Source organism: Carassius carassius, chromosome 2 (genome assembly GCF_963082965.1).
Source record: "Carassius carassius chromosome 2, fCarCar2.1, whole genome shotgun sequence".
In the NCBI taxonomy this organism is placed as follows: Eukaryota; Metazoa; Chordata; class Actinopteri; order Cypriniformes; family Cyprinidae; genus Carassius; species Carassius carassius.
In genome coordinates, this window is record NC_081756.1 from 41,221,460 (window position 1) to 41,244,400 (window position 22,941).

The 22,941-nt window shown below is 38.3% G+C and overlaps 1 protein-coding gene across 1 annotated transcript in view; it reads left to right on the plus strand.

Annotated features, from left to right (window-relative positions):
- The window catches only part of LOC132109694 (ankyrin repeat domain-containing protein 11-like), a 166,460-nt gene that overhangs the window by 119,433 nt on the left and 24,086 nt on the right, over positions 1-22,941 (plus strand). The window contains exon 3 of the mRNA XM_059515980.1: positions 20,961-21,106. Within this exon, the coding sequence (XP_059371963.1) occupies positions 21,020-21,106 (87 nt within the window). The 5' untranslated portion in view covers positions 20,961-21,019. The remainder of the gene's footprint in view (positions 1-20,960; positions 21,107-22,941) is intronic.

The window sequence follows — 22,941 nt, forward strand, 5'->3', positions numbered from 1 at the left end:
GTGAAGAAGAACCGTGCAGCGGTTAGGCAAAGCTAGCGGTCATAACTAGGTCTTGTTTAAGAAAATGGTATCGGATCGGTATATGGGTTCATGTACTCGCCGATGCCAGAATTTGTTGTGGTATCGGTGATATTTCCGATACTAGTATCGGAATCGGAACAACTCTAATTAGAACAGGTCACCTCATCCTTCACCGCAAGTCATCTTAACCACTGCCCCCTGCCTTTACTTGTACCCAGTGGACTTTTTTTTTTTTTTTTTTTTTTGATGTTTACTATGGGGTGCTCCGATCAAGATTTTTGAGCCTGATAACAGAAAACAGTATCTGCCGATACAGATCACCGATACCAATGTTTTTAAAGGCTTCTTTTTTATCATTTATAACTGTATACATTGATACTCCAATCAGGCTTTGTAGAATTTATTCAGGGTCTGAATTTCATTTTTTAAATGGGGTAATTCCCCTCTTAGGTGACTCTTGTGAGAGTATAAGGAGCACAGACAGTGCTTTCACAGAAGAGTCTGCTACTGATCCGTGGCTGTTTACCACAAAAGCACAGACACAACATTTATCCATTTTGATTTCAAATCCAAACATTGTCACTGAAAATATTTTTCAGCATTGCAATGTATTTTTTTTTTTTTTTTTACACAGTACAGTAATACAATCTTTAACAGATAAGTTTAAACACAATAAATATAAGCAACACATTATTCAATCCTTTTTGTATTTACTTCTAGATTTATATATTAACTTACTCAAGCAAGTGGCAAAACATTTGAACTATTTTTCTTATGTTATCACAAACTTACCATTAACAGAAAAAGTCCGCTCTCCTGCCTTTCCTTTTTTACAAATATTTATTACAAGCAATCCTGCCATTCATAAAGAACTTTATTTTTCTTCCTCCACGAGTGCCATCTTATTGCCTTGTTTATCTAAAAGTGCTCTTTCCCTTTAAACCAAACCAAACAGACATGTGTTGACTGTGAATCACAGTAGACTTGAATAATATGCATGTATGGTGTAATTATTACATTTACATGTCAATCCATGTTCATGTTTAATGAAAACAATAAGCTGTTGTTTTAATTCAGTGCTTGCAGCGCAGCAATAGACTCGGTGCAGACTGCAACTGTGTGTGCACGCGTTCAGTTTACAATCCGTTAACACGAGTGCGGAAAAAAAACCTGACATGCTCGCTGCAAGAGTGCATGGTCTCCAGGACAGCGCGTGAGCAATGAATGGTTTAACACAGGCAAGAATTAAAAAGTAATGCAATTTATAAACTTGTGACAATGTGACACTCCCTCGATTGTGCAAGTGACAATTCCTGTGTCACCTGTGCAGATCGCTTATAGACAGATGGGATGTGTGGTGATTTAAAGCTTGATTTAATTTGTGTATTTTGAGATAGAAAGAGAGCGCGCGGTGATTCACTCTGGCTGTTTGTGAAGTTACTTTTCACACAAGGTTTTCAAATTACTTTATACATTATTTAATGAAGAAATATAGCATTATAATTATTTTTATTATTTATTATTATTTATAAACTTATAATAAACTTGAAACTTGAATAAACTTGAAACTTGAAACTTGAATTATTATTTATTATTACAGAGACCGCTGCACGTCATGCCAAACCTCTCAATGCAGGCGCATCATCAGCTTGAGATCGGTTTGTTGAGATTGCCCCTTTTTTTAATGCATTTATTTTTGGCTTTATTGGGGACAGAACAACTACAACAGAAATAACTGACATTGATAAACAGTCTCAGTGTTTTTAACCCCTCCAGATCTCTAGCCAGGTATGCATTGATTAAACATACTGGTGTTCCGAATTCAGCATCCCTGTTACTAGAAGGCACAAGTCCAAAAACGCTAATTGCTTTGTTAAAAGCTCTACTTTTGCCTAATGAGAATATTGATTAGCACGATGAGCAGCTGGCCATCTGTTGACAGTGTCCTGATAATACACACGATGTCCCTTTCTCAGCACTGTATCACTAGTCACATTAGAGCCACACATCAGTGTGTAGTTTGTAGAACAGTACTCTGTCCATTTTAATTCAACTTTTGGTGTCTGCAAATATGATCATTTGGCATGGTTAATATTGTCTTGTGCCATATTTTGTATTTGAAATAACTGTTTAACTGACAGGCAGCTGCTTCAGACACCTGTGATGAGCATTCATGCCTTATTGCATTAATTTTATTTGAACAATATTGATAATAAAAAAGAGAACTCTTGGTTCATTTATTTAATGTTCACTTTTCTTAAATAATAGTTTAAAAGTAAATGTGCTAATTTTGGCAAATCTAGCACTATCTGAAATACTAGGGATTCTGTGCAGAAACTGGCCTCTTTTGGGGTTTTTTTTTTTTTTTTGGACATCCCCCTCCCAGATATTTAATTCACGCCACAGCTCAGGTTCAGTTTCCACTCCATAGTCTGTCTGAACCGTACCCATCAGCACCCGCCCTGTGCTTGTGCAGTAATTCCGGCCCTTCTGTGCCCCCACCACAGAGACTCCATCAGGGGTGCTCTGGAATAAAGGGTGATGTTTGCTCTGAGATTTTCGCTACATGTGCATTTTTTCCCCACTCTGGGATCAGGTTCCACCCACCAACACCCACTGTTTATACCTACTATTCTGGCATCTCCGCCAACTGCCGTCTGTCATCTAGGGGCCACAAACACTTCAGCACTTACGCAGCCACTGCTGACCTGCGAAATGAATTGTTGATCTGCTATAGCTTTTTTTGGGTCTATATCCACCTTTTTCCTGATCACTGAAGTCTTGCCTGACTAATACTTGAACAATACATTACGTTAAGTCACACGTAAGTATAAGTCGCATCAGTCCAAAAATACGTCACGGCGAGGAAAAAAAACATATATAAGTCGCACTGGACTATAAGTCGCATTTATTTAGAACCAAGAACGAAGAGAAAACATTACCATCTACAGTTACGAGAGGGCGCTCTATACTGCTAAGTGTAGGCTACAGGAGCACTGAGCAGCATAGAGCGCCCTCTCGCGGCTGTAGATGGTAATGTTTTCTCTTCGTTCATTTCTCTCGGTTCATGTTAAATTAATTTTGATAAGTCGCACCTGACTATAAGTCGCAGGACCAGCCAAACTATGAACAAAAAGTGTGACTTATAGTCCGGAAAATACGGTAAGAAGTGCAAGCCATGCTCGTTTTCTCTTGTCATTGTTTATGCATGGACAGATTTGCTGGTACTTAAAACAAGTACCTTACAGGAGTTCTTTAAGTTTATTGCTGTAACTGTGGCAGCCAACACGCACATTCTTTTATATTTAGTTAGATTGGAAAATTTCAGTTTAATTCCGTTGCTCTTTTTACCCCATTTTAAAGGATCACTTCACCCATTTGCATTTAGCTTTGTATTGTTAGAAACCCAGTCATATATTATAATGATCATGGATTTTTCCTTTGTTTTTCCCTGAGATGGGAGAAATAAGGATTTAAGTGTTTTACTTCCTGCTTATTATGACGTAAAAATCGTCATTTTGCGTCATAATAAGCAGGAAGTCAAAATTAATTGAAAAGTGTAGAGACTACAGACACTAGCTTATTATTATTCCAGGGGGTGGGACCCACTCACCCTACAGGCCTATTACAGATCAGTGGGTGGGACTAAACTTACAGAAACGAAAATGAAAATCCGCCATCTTGTTTGGAAGCTATGTAGCTAAGCTAACAAGCGCTTATGGAGTCAGATTTTCGAGAATGGCTGGAGGAACAACTCATGATATGGAAGAAGAGGATTTTGAAAGTCTGTTCCCCGAAACAAATGTTCGTGGCTATCTATACGAGCCACAATATAGTGCAGAGCAGCTGTGGCTGATGGAGGAACAGAAGGCAGCGGCTGCAGCCGAGGCCGGAGACCTGCCTGTCGCGTCCGAGGAGCCCGGGCGTGCTCGAGCTGGTGCGGACTGGTGGTGCCTGTGCTCTCGTTGTGCGCCTACGGACACAGAGCTCGAGTCCGTCTGCTGCAAGAATTTGAAAGATGCCAATTTCTCCTCGAAGAAATGTCTGAGGCAGACAAGGACACGGATGTTTGCGTTGTGAACCATCCTAGTTTCGCCCCTCATATGGACAGAGGCGTCCTGGAGACATATTTCAGAATTCCGAAGGTAAACTGGAAACGCCAGCCGAAGCCTGCAGGAACAAATGGACGTCTAACTGTAAAATAAGTGTTTCAATTTTATTTATTATTCATTTCGTGAAATGTACACAATTTCTTCAAGCATTATTATCACGAAATGATTCCCGGTTAATAAGTTACGTAACGTCAACTGTAAACTGTTTGTGCAGTACCTTTTTTAACGCACAAAAAGCTTACTGTGGCATTGTTTACTACTGTGGCACGTAAATACCATACATCGCTAACTGTGTCCTCAATGTCTTGTAGATAATATCGCCTAACAGCCTAACAGTCTGGATTAGTGGGAGTGGCTTGTGGAGCTTTGCAAATGTGTTGCATTGTGGGAGTTGTGGTTTTCCATACAAATGAGCCCTAAAGTTACTTTCTGTAATAACTCGGTCAAAAAGGCACCAAATTCGAAAGTTTTAATAGATTTCGACTACATATATGACCCACTTTCAATGAAGATCAATGTTCCCACGGGTGAAATGCTCCTTTAACATGGATTCCAGTGGAGACCAGAACATGACTGCATCCCAACTGATGTTAGAATGTTTCCATCATAATCCATCATTCCTGTTTACACACTGGTTTAGGATCATGTTCACCAGACACCAAATGTAAAACCAAAAATAATAATAAAATGCTTAGGTACAAAGTGAATGCAAAGACATGCTTTGCTCTGTTCAGTTTTAGGGCCCTGTTTGCTCCATGATGCAGGTTTTACAATATCATTTGATAAATTGTCAAATACAAAGTGAATCTTCTCAGTAGGGCTGTGACGGTTGCCGTGACAACCGCGTCACCGCGGTGGTCGGTTGCTACCGCGGTTGTCTACTGCCACCGGCAGTAGTGCACGTGACGTCACAAACATAATACAAAGTTTTGTATATAAGTGTAATAACTGTAATAGTTGCAAATTCTAAGTCTATGGTAATTAACAAATTACCTCAAACACAGCGTTTCCTTTAGATTGGCAGATTTGAGCGCGGGAAAATACAGTTTATACATTCAGCAAATTAATTTAGTGTTGGGCGATGGATCTTGTTGGGAAAGCAAATACCACCTCACCGATCTGGAGTCATCTGCATTCATGTCACCCATCAGCGTTTGCACAAGTTCTCGTGATCGCAAACGCTGGCTGGTAAGGTTTGGTGAGGCTTTCTCCAAACTGGCCAAATACAAACGAGACCGCGATAAATAAAAGATGGTAACAAGAAATATGGCAACGATTCCTATTTCAAAGAGAGCGCGGACAGATGAGGAGTTACTGAGCTTGCTTGGTGGCGGAAAAGTTAACCGGACGCAACACAACCGCGTTGGGACAGGTTTAGTCTGTCTAGTATCTATACAGGACATTTGAACTCTGTGTCAGTAGCCTACATCACAGACCGGACGGGGATTTATCATGTCGTGTTGTGCTGCATCCAGTGTAGCATCACTGATTATAATGAGTATTTTGTTGCGCTGCATTGCTCGCGTCCGTTAGACAGGTTGTATTTAACTTTCTTATTTAGGCTACTTTCTTGTAGCCTAAATAAACATTATTTCTTTGATATTTATTTTAGTGTTTTGCAGGCGGCGTTCACTGACAGAAGTGCTCAAATAAACACGAACTGACGAGTTAAATAGGATGTGTTAGATGAGTGAGACAGTGCTGGGCTGATTTCTAGACGTGCATACATATAAATATATCCTGTATATAATATATATAAAATATATTACATGCATGCACAGTTTAAGTCAGCTTTAATCACCTTTTTTGGTAATTCCATGAATTAACTGACCACGACACTGCTTGCATATAATTTATTTCGCAGTTTGATATGAAAGGATATGCACAAAGGAAGCACGCACCGCCTTTGAGCACAGGACCGTCCGCGCTCGCTTAACTTGCACCTGATAATAAAGTGAAGTGGAGCGCGTGTCTGAAACGTTTCCTGTTCAGTCATTCTGCGAGTCTGCGACTGAATAAATTCACTTCTTGTCATAAGAAAAAGTGACAGAAGCAGTAGTTGTGAGTGGGTGGCCATCCCCGCCCCTACGTAAAATAATTTGAATACGTTAAACTGGAAAAAAATTATCGCCTTGGTTAATGAGCAAATTTTGACACTAATATATATATATATATATATATATATATATTTATTTATTTTTATTTATTTATTTATTTTTTTTTTTTTTTCCAAACACCGCGCCACCGGCGGTTGTTGGTCCATGACTACCGCGGTGGTAAAAATCAGCCACCGTCACAGCCCTACTTCTCAGTGCGCACACAAACTCCAAAAACACAAGCTGGTTTACACGTGCCAAAAACACAAGCTGGTTTAACTAACTTTTATTACGACAGAAATATTATTGTGCAGAAGAAAGAAATAACATTAGCATTAATAATAATAATAATGCAGTTTATTTAAACAGTATTTAAGTAATATCACACAATGTTTTAATTTAAATGTAAATGTTCAGCACTGTTTGCCAAACACATGGAAAGAATTTTTAGAAATTAATTTCAGTACATTTCAAAAGATTAATTTGTTAAAACTTAATTTATGCATTCATTTTATTATATATATATATATATATATATATATATATATATATATATATATATATATATATATATATATATATATATGTGTATGTATTAAAATAAAGCATACAATTGTATTTCTTTGGGCAACCCTCTACACACACCTTGACAATAGAATTGCCATTGGCTAGTACATTTTTTAGTTTACTAGCCAGACTGATGCACTATATACAGGGCTTGAATTTGAAATACTTAGTTTTAAACATTGAAAATGTTCAAGTCAGTACTTGCGAGCTCTCTGTGAAACCCCTTTCTGTAAGCTCACACCCAAAGCACGCTCGCATAGAGCTGCATCTGAGAGCGCACAACTACAGAATTAAGTTGTTGCGCCTTATTGTGTGTAAGCCAAATACATACAAAATTTTGTCAAAATGCCATCTTGATAAGTATTCATGTAAACAGACGATTTATACTAAACACTGTCAGTATGTAGGCTATTAAGTGAACGTGAACAGTTGAGAAACAAAACTAGTATGTAACAGCTAGATCCATGCATGAGGTCTTAAAGAGACAGCAACCTAACTAACCTGCTGCTGTCTGCTTATTTATACATTGAAGACTAACCAGTGTTATTTTGGAGTTAAATAGATTATTCCATTTCCGTGGTATTTTTGTACCTGAATATTACTGTTATTCCTACCTGAAAAAGTGTTTAACAGTAAATTTCTGTTCCATCTTATTGTATTTGTTTGTGCCATTGCTAGTCATTTATATATTCTTATTTTATTACTGACCGTTTACTTGTCTTTTTTAGTTAAAATCAATTCAGAGTTTGAAATCAAGTTATTTTTAAGAATCTTCCTCACAATATAAATGTGAATCAACAACATTGTAAAACACGAATACACTGATGACGAAACATTTAGGTTGGATGATTGTAGTTTAAAAATATGACAAAAAGGGAATTCCCCCCATTTTCCAAAACACAATGGTTTAAAATAATTTAGGCCCCGAGATATATATCTTTTTAAATATCTGAAAGTACACTCTTAACATCAGTTAGTCAAGCATTATAATATATGATAATCAAGCATTATTTAATGATAGAACTTTATTAAATAGAATTAAAATCTAGTAACCATGTATGAATGCATATTTGTCATTATATCTGAACTTAGGACTGGTGGTGGTGCGTAAAATATTGTAGGTCATTCAGTGTTCAGTAAAAAAAGAAAAGAAAAAACGAATCATAAAACTGATAAGATAATAATAATACTACAAATTCTACTACTAACGATATAAAATGCACTAAGGAGTAGTGAGCTGTGATTGTCGCATTATAGAGGGTTGTTGAGCAAATCCTGTAGCCCTATTTGGTTGTCTTGGTAATGGTCTTGAAGTTGTTAAAGGCAAACCAAAGTAGCTTTTTGAATGGGTTAATTTTAGATATTATGAAGTCCTCAGAGACTTTTACCATATAATACAGTCTAGCTGTTATTGTTAGCACGCTAAGTAGCTTAATAGTTGTCCCTACTGTTTGACTATTCAGTCTGTTCCTCATGAAGCCATGTGACTGTTAGCTTAAGTGCATGGCAACACAGTCCTCCTTACAACGCTTCAATTCAGAGGTCCTGTGGTGTGTGTGTGTTTAGACTGCAGTGCTCAAGTGATTGGTTGTTTGGTAGTCTTTGTGTTGAAGTGTGACCGCGGTGCCTGAGGCCCAGCCTCAGGGTACAGATGACAAGGCACTCTTGACACCTGTGGGCTCTCTGCTGCCTCTCTTATGTGCCCTGCAGTTATCACATCCAGCAGCGTTCACTTGAACAACTCTCGCCTGGATGTCTTTTGGTTTCCATTCTTTTTTTCCACCAGGAGATGTGACATAAATCAAGGTCAAGGTTTTGGTAGTTCTTAATAAGCTTTTGAGTCATGTTAATGCAGTAGCATGCCAGTTAACTAAGGGCATCAGCTCGCTATGGTGTTTTTCTTAGAGTTTCTGAGTTAGCCCAAAGAATAAATAAGCAATAAATTGTAATGCAGCACCAAGGCAGTGGTTCTCAACCTATTTGACTGCGAGGCTCTTACGGTCCACAACAAAAAATTTAAGATCCAGTGACTTTTCCAGTTTTTCAAAAATATACTGGAGAATTAAGGACAAGGATTAAAAAAAAATGCTCAGACAATATCTTCCCAGTTAAGTGGCATAACTATAAAAATGTCCATAAGATTTATTAGTTTACATGACCAGCGCTCGACAGTAAGGACTGCCCGATGGCCTGGGGCAAGTGTGAAAGACGTTTGGGACAGTTGACTGATATGCAACTGGCCCAGTCGGGCCACTGCTGACGCGTCATAAATGTTTATCATTTGCATGTGCTTTTTAAGCCTCACCAATTTAAACATTCAAGTGATTTTTTAAAACATTCAAGGACATGAAGATGCCAAAGACAAAAACATGTAGTTCTCATGCACTGTGATCTGTGTGTGCTCTGCGCACACAGAGAGCGGACCTCAAACTATGCACAAACACAATGGAATTCTCTTTTGCGTGTTCTTTCGCTTAAACAGACAAATGCACCTGGCCAATTTGATCATGCAAGAGATTTTAAAGCATTCCAGAACAAGAAGGCACAAATAGCAACTCCATTCAGTGTGCTCTGCATGCACACAGACAGCCGCATCTCAGGCAACGGCTGAGCCTCGTATTACATTTCTAACTGTGTCATCCTGTGCTTGAATGGACAAATACAATAGTATGTTAAAATACCCATCTTGGCGAGTATCCTTGAAAACGGTCGGTTTTCTTAAGTGAACTTGGATGTGTGTCATTATGTGATCATGCATTCTCTTAAAGTGACTGATTTACCTGCAGCTGTCGGTGTCCTTAATGTTAATCCAAGAACAGAAATAAACCAGACACTGCTCTTGACTAAATAACTGTTGTAGCTTTAGCAGTGAATTATATATATTTATTTTATACAGTAAAGAATGTGCAATATTATTTTACATTTGATTATTAATTTCTGTACCTGAACATACGAACTCAAAAACCTTAAGCATCATTCTTTGTTCTTTTTATCTATTATGTGCTATTGCTTGTAATTTGTTCATTTGCTCTTATTTACCATCTGTTCACTTGTCTTTAATAATATTTGAACTTGTATTTGTTAGGCTAGTAGTGTTTGCTGTGAAACTGAGAATTGTAAAATGTAACTGATTGCAACTGAAATTTATTTACAATTTTGGAATCATATATATACTCGTTTATTAGAATACAAGATAACATTGGTCAAAAACAATGATAAATAACAACCACTTTTTGATTTTATTTTTTGTGGCAGGGCTAGTGAAAATGCTGGCAGGATAAGTAAAAATTGTAACCACTAGCCCAACCAGGCCAATAAAAAAATAAAAATAATAACAATAATCATTAGCATTGAGCCCTGATGACTTTTCCAGATCTAGAAATCACACTTAGTATTAAAATAAGAAACATTTAGATTTTTAATTTATTATTTTTAATGTATTTTTTTTTTTCTTATTTTAAATTATATTAAGTGCTTCTGAGTCTCGATTGGAAGATTGCTGTGGGCTTCCTGGTGGAGAACACCTGCACTAAGGCTTGCAGTGTGCAGCCATTGACCTTTATACTTGTTTCTTCATTTGAATTAATTTTATTGTGTGCTGTGTGTATAGGCCATAGTTATTTTTCCTGTTGAAATGAAATAGAGATTTTTTTGCAATTAAATAAATATTTGTGACACGACTGATTTCGTAGAATCTTAAGAGCAGTGTTCTGAATGAAAGGTGAGGAAATATTCTTGTTTGCCGTAACCCAACCGACCCTGTCAATTTAGGATCGCCTGTTCACTCTGCTTATTGTTTTTCGAGAATGTTGCACTCCTGTTTGTCATTGTGCACGTAACTTCACACCAATAAATCATCAGAAATATTGGTCTTTACCAATATATTGAATCTTTACATTCGTCCTGCCTGTTGTCCGTGGATTTACCTATATTTGGTGTTTTTTGTTCTATAAAATGCATCTAGACATGCAAAAGCGATTTTACAATCGATTCAATGAACACTTGTCACTCAAATCAAACAGGATTTTTTTCAAAGTGACAACCCAAGAAAGCAAAGTAAACGGTCTCTCATTTGTAGGTTGCATTGACACCTAGCGGTGGATGCAGTACCTCATTTTTTTTCTCACCTGAAATTCATGCAATAAACATTATTTTGACAAAGCTTTCAATTAGTTTGTGGTCTATATAGCCTGCATCAAAATGAGGTTTGCAATGATGCGCCCGAAGAGGAGAAAAAAAAAAAAAAAAAAAAAAAAAAATACTGTTACTGCAAACCAAAATATTTTTAAGGATGGCCTGTGAGCTACTGTGACATGATTGGTTTGGCAGGGGCTGTGGTGCTGCATGGCTGCTCCGGCAGGGTTGCGCTGTTGTCTTGTGCTTTTGGGCACACAAAAATGACTTGCTGGAATAGCATATGTTGCAGTCACGAAGTATGTGCATGGTAACTGAAATAGGTACGTCTACAAGGTTTAGAGAAAGTTCAGTTCAGTTCTGTTTCAGTCAAATTCAATCTCAAATTCAATCATTATGTTGGAATTGCATAAAAAAATTCTCCATTATTTCCCCTATATATAAACTCCTATATCAACAACAACAAAAAAGAAAAACAGATAACAGCCAATATGGCAGTTCATAAGCTTATTTCCGTAAGAAAGAAAGATAGATAGATGGATGGATGGATAGATCTGTCTATATATATATATAGATATATCAGTGTTCAGTAGAACTATTAATTTCTTAAAAATGTAACATTATTTAGAGAATTGTAAACTTTATGGGTATTGGTATTGACTGAAACTTTGGTTTTGTGTCAACCTTAATGGACAATACATTTTCTCAATTCCCTCAACATTGGCAGGTGTGATGAAAAGTTCATTTTAGACCATGAGTATATATGCTGGCAGGAGGGAAGTGACAAATGGCTTCATTAACTTGAGCGGTTTGTAGCTGGCTTGTCGGCCCTGTACAGGTCTCTTTATGTGCACATGAGGGCTAGTGCGAATCTTCTCAGGACTAATCCTACTGCAGCCGCATTGTCAATATGAGAATCCAGATTATGTATTCTGTGCCATCCTCTTCCTCTCTTATCTCTCCATCTGCTCTCTCACTAGAGGAAAGTTAGAGTGCTCACATTTTTCATTATGTAGCTTTTTACATTTTCTGATCACTGTTTGTGGCCCTTCCGCCACTGCTATGGCAAGATTTTGCTCATTGTTTGATTAGCAAATTTGGTAGGTGAGGGCAATCCCAACAGAATTCAGCATCAGACTATAATGCTGATCAATCAAATTGAGTCGTCCTCTGATTGGATAAGAGCTCTCTTAGACGCAGCACTCATTTAAAAGCATTTAGACAGACATTGTAAACATGCTCATTGTTTGTTGTTTTGGTTTTGCAGTGATATAAACCATTCACATTTTGCAAGAAGTCTCTAGGGGAAAGTGGTTTGGCTGAGCATAACTCTGGAGTTTGTGTGTTTCTTCCTTTCATTTCCTGAGATGAAGATTTTCATGATTGGTTTCTAGGTTTTTCCACAACATGGCGGCTGTAGAGTCACTGTAGGATTAACCTACAAACAGGCAGACACGTAATACCAGGTGCAATCTGTATTCTGTCTCCGATCACAAGACTGATGCTGTGAACACCAGGTGTGAGCAGAATTTTATATGACACATTTATTGGGAAGCTTGTCCTTGCAAAAGGTTAAGAATGGTTTTCCACACGTGCGTGTATGTCCACACATGTTCATTAGCACTCCAGTCCACCTCCTCACCACACCATCCTCCGTTTCTCTCGCTTTTCTCAGAAACACGTGCCCCGTTCATGCGTTGCTAGGCAACAGGACATGTGTGCATATCGTGTATGTGTGTCAGCTGGTGCACTATGATCTTTTCCATTTCTCTGGTTTTCTCTGAGGTAGTCGGTTTTTATTTCAGCATGTGAAACAGAGGAGGAGGAGTAGAGCGATGGAGAAAGAGATAAAGACCTGTCTCTAGTTAGAGAATAACATGTCCGGAAAGAGGGAGAGTGATGAGTCAGAGTCGCTGTTTTTTTGAGAATGGATTGCACTTTCACCTCACTGTCAAAAATGAGCGAGCGGCGTTCATTGCAGCAAAGCTTGAGTAGTAGTGATTCAAAGTTGCCTCAATTTTACCACACACGGAATCTATGCACTTTCCTCACATTTTCCATGCTGCAACTCTTTGGAATGCATTTGAAGACCAAAATTGGAGTTTAGTGGGTTTTAGTCCATGTCTGTGAGGTCGTCCTTTACCCCAATACCAATTATTTCTGACTAGTTTTAGCAAGAAACAAATAATTGTTCACAGCCGTGAAGTATGGTAAAGAAAAGCATTATCAAATTATCCTTTGTGAATACAACCTTTTATTTAAAAATATTTTAAATGTTATTATAAGGGAAAAAAATCTATGCAAGGAGCAGAGGATTTTTGAATTCTGTGGAAATCTACTGAGCAGTTTGTTGATCGCATTTCTGCAGGCACAGTTTATATTTGGGCCTACTCATCAGCAATGAAACATTCCCAGAATATCACTGCTATTCTTTCAGCACTCCTCCTGATACAGCAGTGTCATCTCTCTCGCTATCTCTTTCTCTCTCTCTTTTTATTTTTTTTTATAGAAAAACTTCAGCATGAATACATACATGTACAGCTTCCTCATGTCACTGTGGAATAAAAATGGGTGACTGCATGAAGAAAAGCATGGCCTGCCGCCTCTCTCCTCCACTTGTTTGTCTTCTTTCCTCTCAACACAAAAGCCTCTAATCAAATGAATTGGTGTGGGTCAGGGGCTGCTCAGCCAGCCCCATCCCGCCGTTGCCTGGAAACGGCAGTGGGCCCGGCTGGCCTCTGCAGTGTTCTATTTGCACACCAAACAGGGCTCGCCGCCACGGCCGCTCTTATATGAAATGTAAATAGGCTGTTACAGTACCACAGCAGAGAGCGAGCGCGCCACGCATCTGAGCTCCGTTCATTAAGCTGCTCTCAGCAACACCTGGGAACCATCAAGCCTCCATCATGGCCCTCGTTATACCCCACACATCTCCATGTTCCTGATGCAACCAGATTATATCCATCCAATGAAATCTGTCACGTGTGCACATCATATGCTTCAAAACTTCATGATTATTTTTGTTACCGTATTTTTCGGACTATAAGTCGCACCTGAGTATAAGTTGCATCAGTCCAAAAATACGTCATGATGAGGAAAAGTCGCATTTATTTAGAACCAAGAGAAAACATTACCGTCTCCAGCCACGAGAGGGCGCTCTATGCTGCTCAGTGAAGGCTACAGGAGCACAGAGCAGCACAGAGTGCTGTCGCGGCTGTAGACGGTAATGTTTTCTCGGTTCTTTTCTCTTAGTTCATTTCTCTCGGTTCATGTCAAATTAATTTTGATAAATAAGTCGCACCTGACTATAAGTCGCAGGACCAGCCAAACTATGAAAAAAAGTGCGACTTATAGTCCGGAAAATACGGTTCTTCTGTTATTTTCAGTATACTTTTGCTGAGGTCAGGCTTACAGCTGATTGGTCTGTGGTTTGTGAATACTTCTGAGATGAGGACACTTTGAGTGTGGACAGCCTCAAGCTGTTGCGACTCCACTGTAGATGTGGTGAAAGAAGCCTGAGCTGATGTGATGTACATGAAAACACACACACACACTCATTTCCACGTTGACTCGATGCAATGGTTATTTTTCACTGAGAGACAGCTGCACTAAATACCAGTGGACATGATGACTGCACCCTACGTTACTGTGATGTGAGCTGAGGGTTGTGGGTCCTTTCATCTCAGCAGGAGACACAGTTTCCAAAGCAGCCCATAAAAGTCATATTGTGCAGCAGCGATTGTATGAGAAATAAGGAAGAACTGGATTCAGGGCTTCCTGGGGCAGCACACTGTGATGGCCCCGGTTTGACCGCAGAGAGAGGATTGCTACAGCAAAGGAGAGAGGAGAGGTCCTATTGATCGATAGATGGAGAAATATTTGTTGAGAGCTGAGAGTTCAGGTGCAAAGTCATTTATTCATTGTGTCTCACCAACTGTGCTAACAGTTCATAGGTTATGTCAAGAGGAAATACCTGAATATACTTTAACAACCATATGCGATTACCTCTGCTGATATAAAATTACTACAATGTCTAGGGCTGGGTATTAGCATATTCCACAAGCTTGGGATTTCTATTCATTTCCATCTTGATTTAATCTGATTCTATATCTGTTCATTTGGATGTATCAAGTACATATCCGTTTTACTTAAAGGAAAAAAATATCTCAACTAAACACTGATGCCTCTCACTCCAAGAACAGAAAGAAATCATTCACTGCTCTTGACTAAATAACTGTTGTAGCTTTAGCAGTGAATAATCTTTATTTAGATTATACAGTAAAGAATGTGCAATATTATTTTACATTTGATGATTAATATCTGTACCTGAACACTTACAAACTCAAAAACCTAAAGCATCATTCTTTGTTCTATTTATTTATTTATTTATGTTCTATTGCTTGTAATTTAATTTGTGCTTATTTACCATCTGTTCACTTGTCTTTAATAATATTTGACACTCATTCATTACCATAAAATTACAACTGATTTGTACACAAACATAAATTGCACGCAAGACCGGTTTTGTAATAATAACTTGGTAATGATATAATTGTTTCCTACTCTAATTCAGTGATAAAATATGAACGTTTAAAATGCTGGCTGTAATAACTTGTTTTCATGACAGATTTAATCAAACATTGTATAAGTAAGAACAGGTTAAGTAGGGGTGGGCGATATGGGGAAAATATCATATCACATTTCAATAAATTGTATTATCTTTAAGTGTGCAAAAAAAAAAGGTTTTTGTTTGAGTTTTGTAATCAAATTGACCATTCAAAAGCTGAGACTTGGTTTCATGTCAAAAAGCTAAATGTTTATTGCAATTTCTTGAATGGAAGGTGCATTCCAAATTATGCTAAGCAAAGTTTTGTTCAAACTATAAACTGCATAGACTAAAAAATTATCTCTCTGGCATGTGGTTTTTAAAAATCCATTTTGGTTCATCAAAATGAGAATAGATTCAAATCAATCATTTCTAATATTGTGGCACATCAGAGCAGGTTCACATACCTTGCAGGCCTGACATGACCCATCTCACACATGAGAATACTGACTAGTTTGAACGTATAAACAGACAGCATACCTGCTTTCCATTTAGTCTTTCCTGGCAACTCATTTAGATCTGGTGATGCTGCATTTGTTTGTGTGAGTTTGTGTCATGCAGCAAATCAATTCTTGTTTTTATTTATTTATTTTATGAGATCCACCCCAATCATTTTCTTTTCCCTGAGAGAACAGTCATGCTATTGTTTTCTTATCCAAATCTGTTTAGTATGCACATGTGCTTGTACAGGGGTCATCGTGGCCAGTGGAAGCAGGAGCTTTGAGGGAGCTTTATGTTCCCAGCTAAGCAAAGGCAGGATTGCACCATCAGCAGGCAGGAGGAAGCTGTCTAAGCACTGAGAGGCCTACATTCCTCCCAGATTAATCCCATGACCCAGAGCCAGCCATCCACTAACAAGGCCCATCTATCTGCTCATCAGCTAGCCTGAAAAATGCAACCGGTTGAACCTGTATGTGAAGCCTGTGATCACTCTCAATAAAGACTGGAGTTGTTGTAATAGCACAGTTTCAGTGCTCAATACCACATTTCTTAGTAAATCACAATTGTGTGCTTAAAGCAGCCAGATACTGCGACTTTTGACACTGCAGACTGGTCATTGTTTTTGTCAGCTTGGTACTAAAGTATATATTTGGGATCTACAATATATTTTTGGGGCAGATATCCGATACCGATATACATTTCCTTTTGATCTGAAAAGACACCAAGTCTCTCCTGTACAGTTTTGAACACAAAGACAAAGTGCAGTTGAAACCTTAACATTTTGTTTGTGGATTTAACATTAATAGATGGTCTAAAGCAGGGGTGTTCAATCTTGTTCCTGGAGGGCCACTGTCCTGCAGAGTTCAGCTTCAACCCCAATTAAACACACCTGAACCAGCTAGTCATGGTTCTAGGCATGCTAGAAACTTCCAGGCAGGTGTGCTGAGCCAAGTTGGAGGCCCACCAGGACTGAGTTTGGACGCCCCTGGTCTAAAGCAAAAGAGCTGTAAATATTACTATATATCACACATGAATGAAAAAATCTTTATATAGTAAATTATTACATTTACAAGTGACATGTTTTTTTTTTTTTTTTATTATTATTATTATTCATGTAAGCTATAGTTTCTGACCTTTAAATCAAAACAGACTCAAGGTTTTAGGACATCAATTACTGCTTTATTCAGAAACAGAAGTATCTTAATGTTATGTATTTTTTTTATTACTTTTCATTTTATTACAAGTAGGCCAACAGTACTCCCGAAATAAAAGGCCTTACCGGACAGGCATTGGCAATCTTAACCAGTGAATGTAATCACTTTTCAAGAATGTGACCACACTGCTGATGTGATCTGATCGCTAGCACACCCTGAGCACATGTGAGCGATTTGTCTTATCGGCAAGGCATGTGTTTCATTGAAATATATAGTAGCAGCTTGTGTTGGGCGATATGGTCATTTTTCAAATCGTTATATCGTCAGCCCGTGAGATCGACGATACACGATATTATCGTGCATGGGTGGAGCAAGAGAGAGACTCTTTGTTCTTGTCATAGCATAACTATTTGGTGTTTTAAACCTTGCAGGTGTGCGAGAGAAAGCCTATGTAATCACCAATAATCTTCATAGCAACTTCATATATAGTCGGACGCAACTGTCATTTCGCGCGTCCTGTGACAAATCTGCCTCATCTGCCTCACGAAAGTTATCAGTCTAAATGTTCTGCAAAATCAGTCAACAGTGAAAATCAGTAGTATATTTATTTTAAAGTCTAACAGTTTTACACTAATATTGGACATAATCGAACCTGCTAAATATAAAGTCATCTGTCATACAGCGCTCCGGACCACGCGCCTCATGACGAGCTTGACGCATTGCCACAGAAATAAGAATGAGATGCATTCTAACATAACTGTGGCATTAAACTCAGTTAGTGAGGGCTCATTTAAAATATTGCACATACACAGGTCGTTCAGATTACTTGTTAAAGTGCAATGAAATACCTTATATCTGCAGACGATGTACGTCTGTTTGTGGATGGAGACTTTGTAACGGCCAAAACTGTATTTTGCATGCATCACATTATAGCGCGGTGTGCATGAAAATAAGGCGGCAGAGCGAACTTATACATAATGGCTCTCATGTAGCCACCACTATGGATGATTTTCTCTCTGCTGCCTTATTATTTTGTCTTTACTGTATTTTTAATGCCATGAAAGCGTTCATCTCTAATGAATGAGAAGAACGCGTTGCCGTGTAGCAGCCATTAAATGTGTCGGACACCAACTCCTTGTTTTCTATCTCTTTCATTTCATGGATTTAACAAATTATCCGAGTCAAAGCGTTACAACTTCAGCGACTACAAACTCTAATCCTCTATCGTGTGTGTGTGTGTGTGTGTGTGTGTGTGTCTGAAATGCGGTGCTGAAGTGAAACAACTGATAGATTCTATCATCTATTGCCACAACCCTAGTAGCAGCGCTACCATTTAGCTTTGCAGATGTTTGCAGGTCTAATGTAAGAAATGTCATAGTTTAACCTATACAACAAAATGTCATGTGGAACCCAGTTATGAGAAGATATAGTAGACATGGTCTAATTCACATGCAAGAGTGTAGTTAGGACATGATGTCAACTTTTTCCACACTATACGGTCTCAAAAATGAAGATTGGCTTTGGTGAAAGTTATTGCGCAGTCTGCCAGGACCCAGGAGTATGCTAGACCCCCGCTGGGAATATGTACAAATTTGCACACAGTGCTGTTGTGTTTTTGTGCTGCAGGAAACGGATGCAGGGAGATGTCAGTAAGCCTGGGCCTTGTGCCGTCTGCTCCTGCTACAGTAGAGTACAGTGCTAAAAGTAGACCTCATATGTGATGAATTACAGCTGGCTGCAGGCAGAAAAAAAATGCTTTGTCTGACACAAGCACCCACACTGATGGCAGATGCGCAGCAGCTTTTGATTGGGGTGGAAAGCAGAGGAAATGAGCCGTGTTTCTGGAATGGATGTTATTGTGTTTCTTCTCTGGGTGCTATTCCTGAAAGTGTGTGTGCTCGCGCATTTCTTTTCCTGCAGTAACGCTTGCAGAACACAAACAAGTTTAGAAGCATGATGCAGACAAATGCACATTCCACAAACAGATGCATTACACCATATTATGCTCCGTGCATGCTCTGTATTTGCATTCAGAGTGGACATTATTGACTAAATGTTGTTTTTGGAGATTCGTTGGCTATTCCCTCCACCCAGTTGAATCGTGGAATCTCACAGTTAACATAGACATAGTTGAATGGCCTGTGGTTGTTTTGATCTTAAAGCAGACCTGTTTGGGCCTGTATTGTTCTAGAACATGCATCGACCTACTTTAAGGGTACAAGCATGTCTGCGTTTGTGTGTCAATTCCTCAACACGTTTGTTTGTCCACATTAGTGCCTGACCTTTCGGTGAGGATGGGGTGTGGGAGACATGGCTGAATAACAGAAGAGCAGTATTACTGTCTGTCTGCATGTGCGTGCACTACGTTAGCTGGAGATATAAATAGAAGCTGTCTTTGAATAGAAGGGCTGGAGAAAGATGGCTGTGGCACCAGAATACTGGTGAGTGCCAGTTTTCCTGGAGAAGAGAAAGCAATGGGCAGCCTTGCACGTCACACAAAACTAAAACATGCATTATGGAGGGATGATTATAGTTTACAACTGCCCTCACGTTAAGCCTTGATGTTCAGCATACACAAATATTTGTTCAAGGGTGGAGTTTCCTATACAAATCTTGGTTAAATTTCACTAGATCTCTGTTGAGGGTGATTAAGTCACTCGTCTTTTGCACTTTCACAACATTTGGGTGTGATGCAATGCATATTTTGGTTAGTAAGACCTGCAGTACAACGGATTGCTGTGCAAAGGGCTTTTATATGATGTCGCTAACGAATTGCATGCGTTTTATCTACAGCCGTCCTGTGAGAATGTTGGAGGAGGAAAAATGACTCCGCAATCTTAGAGATTAAACCCCAAATTATTTGTTCTAAATAGCATACCATTGTCAAAGTCTAGATGCAAAAACTTGTATTGTATCTCTATGGTTTGTCTGTCCAGTAAGTTTGCAGTACTATAATGAATAGATTTTTTTTGCAGCAGCAGCAGCAGCCATCTCAACCCTGCAGTACTAATGAATTGCAGTGCACTTGCACACTCTGCACTAAGACACTGTAGTGTTTTTTATATCTTCATCTTATCATTTTGCCGCTAGCTCTGATCTCTGTATATGTGACTGTCTCCAGGTTGCTGTTTTGTTTACTAGCTTCAAAATCAACATGCAGATCTAGATTTCTGTATTGTGTATTGTAAACAATAGAAAAGTTGTAAACCGTAATTGACAGCATGTACAAACAAAAATCTATGCAAATTTTAATGCAAAACTTATTTACATTATAAAATAAATTATTAAACATTACAATTCCCCCAGTCCGGACTGTGACTGGAAAGAGGAAGAAATAGTTCACTTAAAATGAGCTGCTGTATGTAACAAAACACATGTCATTTCCAGCTGAGTTTATAAATGAATCTTTCTTTCTTTTTTTTTCCCTAACCTTATTAACCTTATATGATTGTTTTACATATTTTTTGAAACATACAAATAAATGTTGAAAAAATGCAGCGATACTTTTAAATATGACTAAACCACTAGTAGGTGGTTATAATGAGTGTTGTTCAATATTTTGTCTGAAATCTATTTATTAAAATATTATTGAATAAAATCAGTGTCACATTGCAATCGTGTTGATATTGATATTCATGGAAATATCTTTGCCTTATAATGTTATTTACCTAAATCATATTTTGTTAAAGTGTTGCTTAAATTGTCTGTTTAAGATCTGTTGCTTTAAGGAACTTTGAAAATGGGCAGTTGAACAAAAATGGAAAGTGAAATGTTTTAAAGGATATTGACAATAAAGTAAAATGTGTCCTTCCCCCTCTCTGTCTCACAGACGGTCGATGACGATGCGATGGAAGCGTGAATGAGGTTTGGCGTGGCAATAGCTGAACGATGCCCAAGGGTGGGGGTTCTAAAACCCCCCAGCTGGATGACTTCCCATCCAACACCGACATGGTGGAAAAGCAGGGTGGGAAGAAGGTGAGGAAAACAGATTTTATATAAATGCACACACACTCTGCTGATATAACTGCCTGTAACCTTTCCTCAGCAGTTACGCCACGACCCATTGGATAGTTTATATCCTAAATCTTTTCTTTAGTACTACACTACTGCTTATTTCAGAATTATTAAGAATGGGGATACTTTATTTGTTTTTATACAATCTAAACATTTTAGTTAGAGTCACAGTCAGTAGTTGATCACACTAACAGTACACATCACTGTGATGTCTATTTGATGTTCTCATAAAACATTTTTGTAACCATTTTTTCGTAAGATGGACAAGGTGCTTAAACACCACCTTATACCCTAAGATTGATTGCAAAATTGTAAGAATATGATAATCTTTAATTAGGAGACTTAACAAACATGCTGATTAATGAGATTCATTAGCCTCCGTCCCAGGATTTGTACATGGAAAAAATACCAAAAGCAAACCATTAAACAGCACTCAATATACAGTCGTAGAAGACTCTCTTCTGCTTTAAGGATGAAAATACAGTAGAAATTCAGTCTGGAACTGTATTAAAAACAATATATAAATAGAGGAATTTGATGCTGTTTTCTCTTCATGCATGTTTTAAATCGGTGGGTCAGTGTTTTGGTGCAAGACAAGCCAGAGTTAGTGAAGAGTTTATGGCCCAGATGGTGTGTGTATGTACATCATTCTGTGTAGTATTGCATCAGACTCTGCGAGTGGGAGGGAGCGAGCACGTGAGCGACCGAGGAAGAGTGAAAGCATTGCTAGGAGACCAGCAAGTAAACAGGGCTGCTCACACCGATGGTTTTAGAGAGAGGCAGCGAAAGAGTTTTTACTTGATTTGGCTTTGGTTTCTCTACATGCTATAAGAAATCCTTCTCTCATGTTTCTGTCTCTGGCTCACTGTGTTTTCGTATCTCTCTAAGCTCAGTTCTTAGGGGCAGATATTGTCCTTGTGCTTGTGTGTGTTTGCATGTGGATGACATCATAGTCTCATGACAGCGAGGAAGGCGGCTGGTGGAGAGGCTCTCGCTGCATTCAGCTTTAGCTTTATCACGGCACTAAGAGCTCTTTAATTAGCCTTCATTAGTTCTGCCGGTAGCAGACACAGCCCCAACTTCCTCTCCCAACAGTCAGCCTTTTACTTACAGTATGTGCATGTATGGATGTATGTTTTTATTAAGAGATCTAATTAACATCTCAATTTCTCTTCCTTTGTGGGGACACATGTCTTACATAGAATATCTAATGTCTTGCTTAAAGTAACTTCAGGACATTTTTCATGGAGAGTGCCTTGTCCCAGTAATTAAATTGTGTCATTTTTCTTGTTTTAGATGTTGATTAAATGTGCCGCAAAGAATATTATGTACATGAATATACAATTATCTATATATTCAAATTATGATTATTCTAAATAATAGTAATAATCATATAAATTATTATACGAAATAAATACAGATATTTCTCATAATGAACTTGGATGAAAATGCCCTTTAAATATGCTCTTTACTTTGCAATGAGTTTCTTGGAGTTTCCCCCCCAAAATGTTGCATTTCTACAATAAGTTTTCCCCTCCTATTAAATTAATTAAATTAACAGCATCAACAACATATATTTCACATTATGTAAGTATATAAATCCATATTGTATCTGTAACCCAAAAACCCTGATGTTGGAAGGGAAAACGAGTTCATATTAGCCATATATATATCCACTAAAGATGTACACAATAATGTAGAAAGCTTATGCAATTGTCTCTTCTACATTTCTTTGTTACAGCAATATTTGTCCTGAGCTGTCCTTACTCTGAGCTGAATTGTGGGAGGTACTGTTA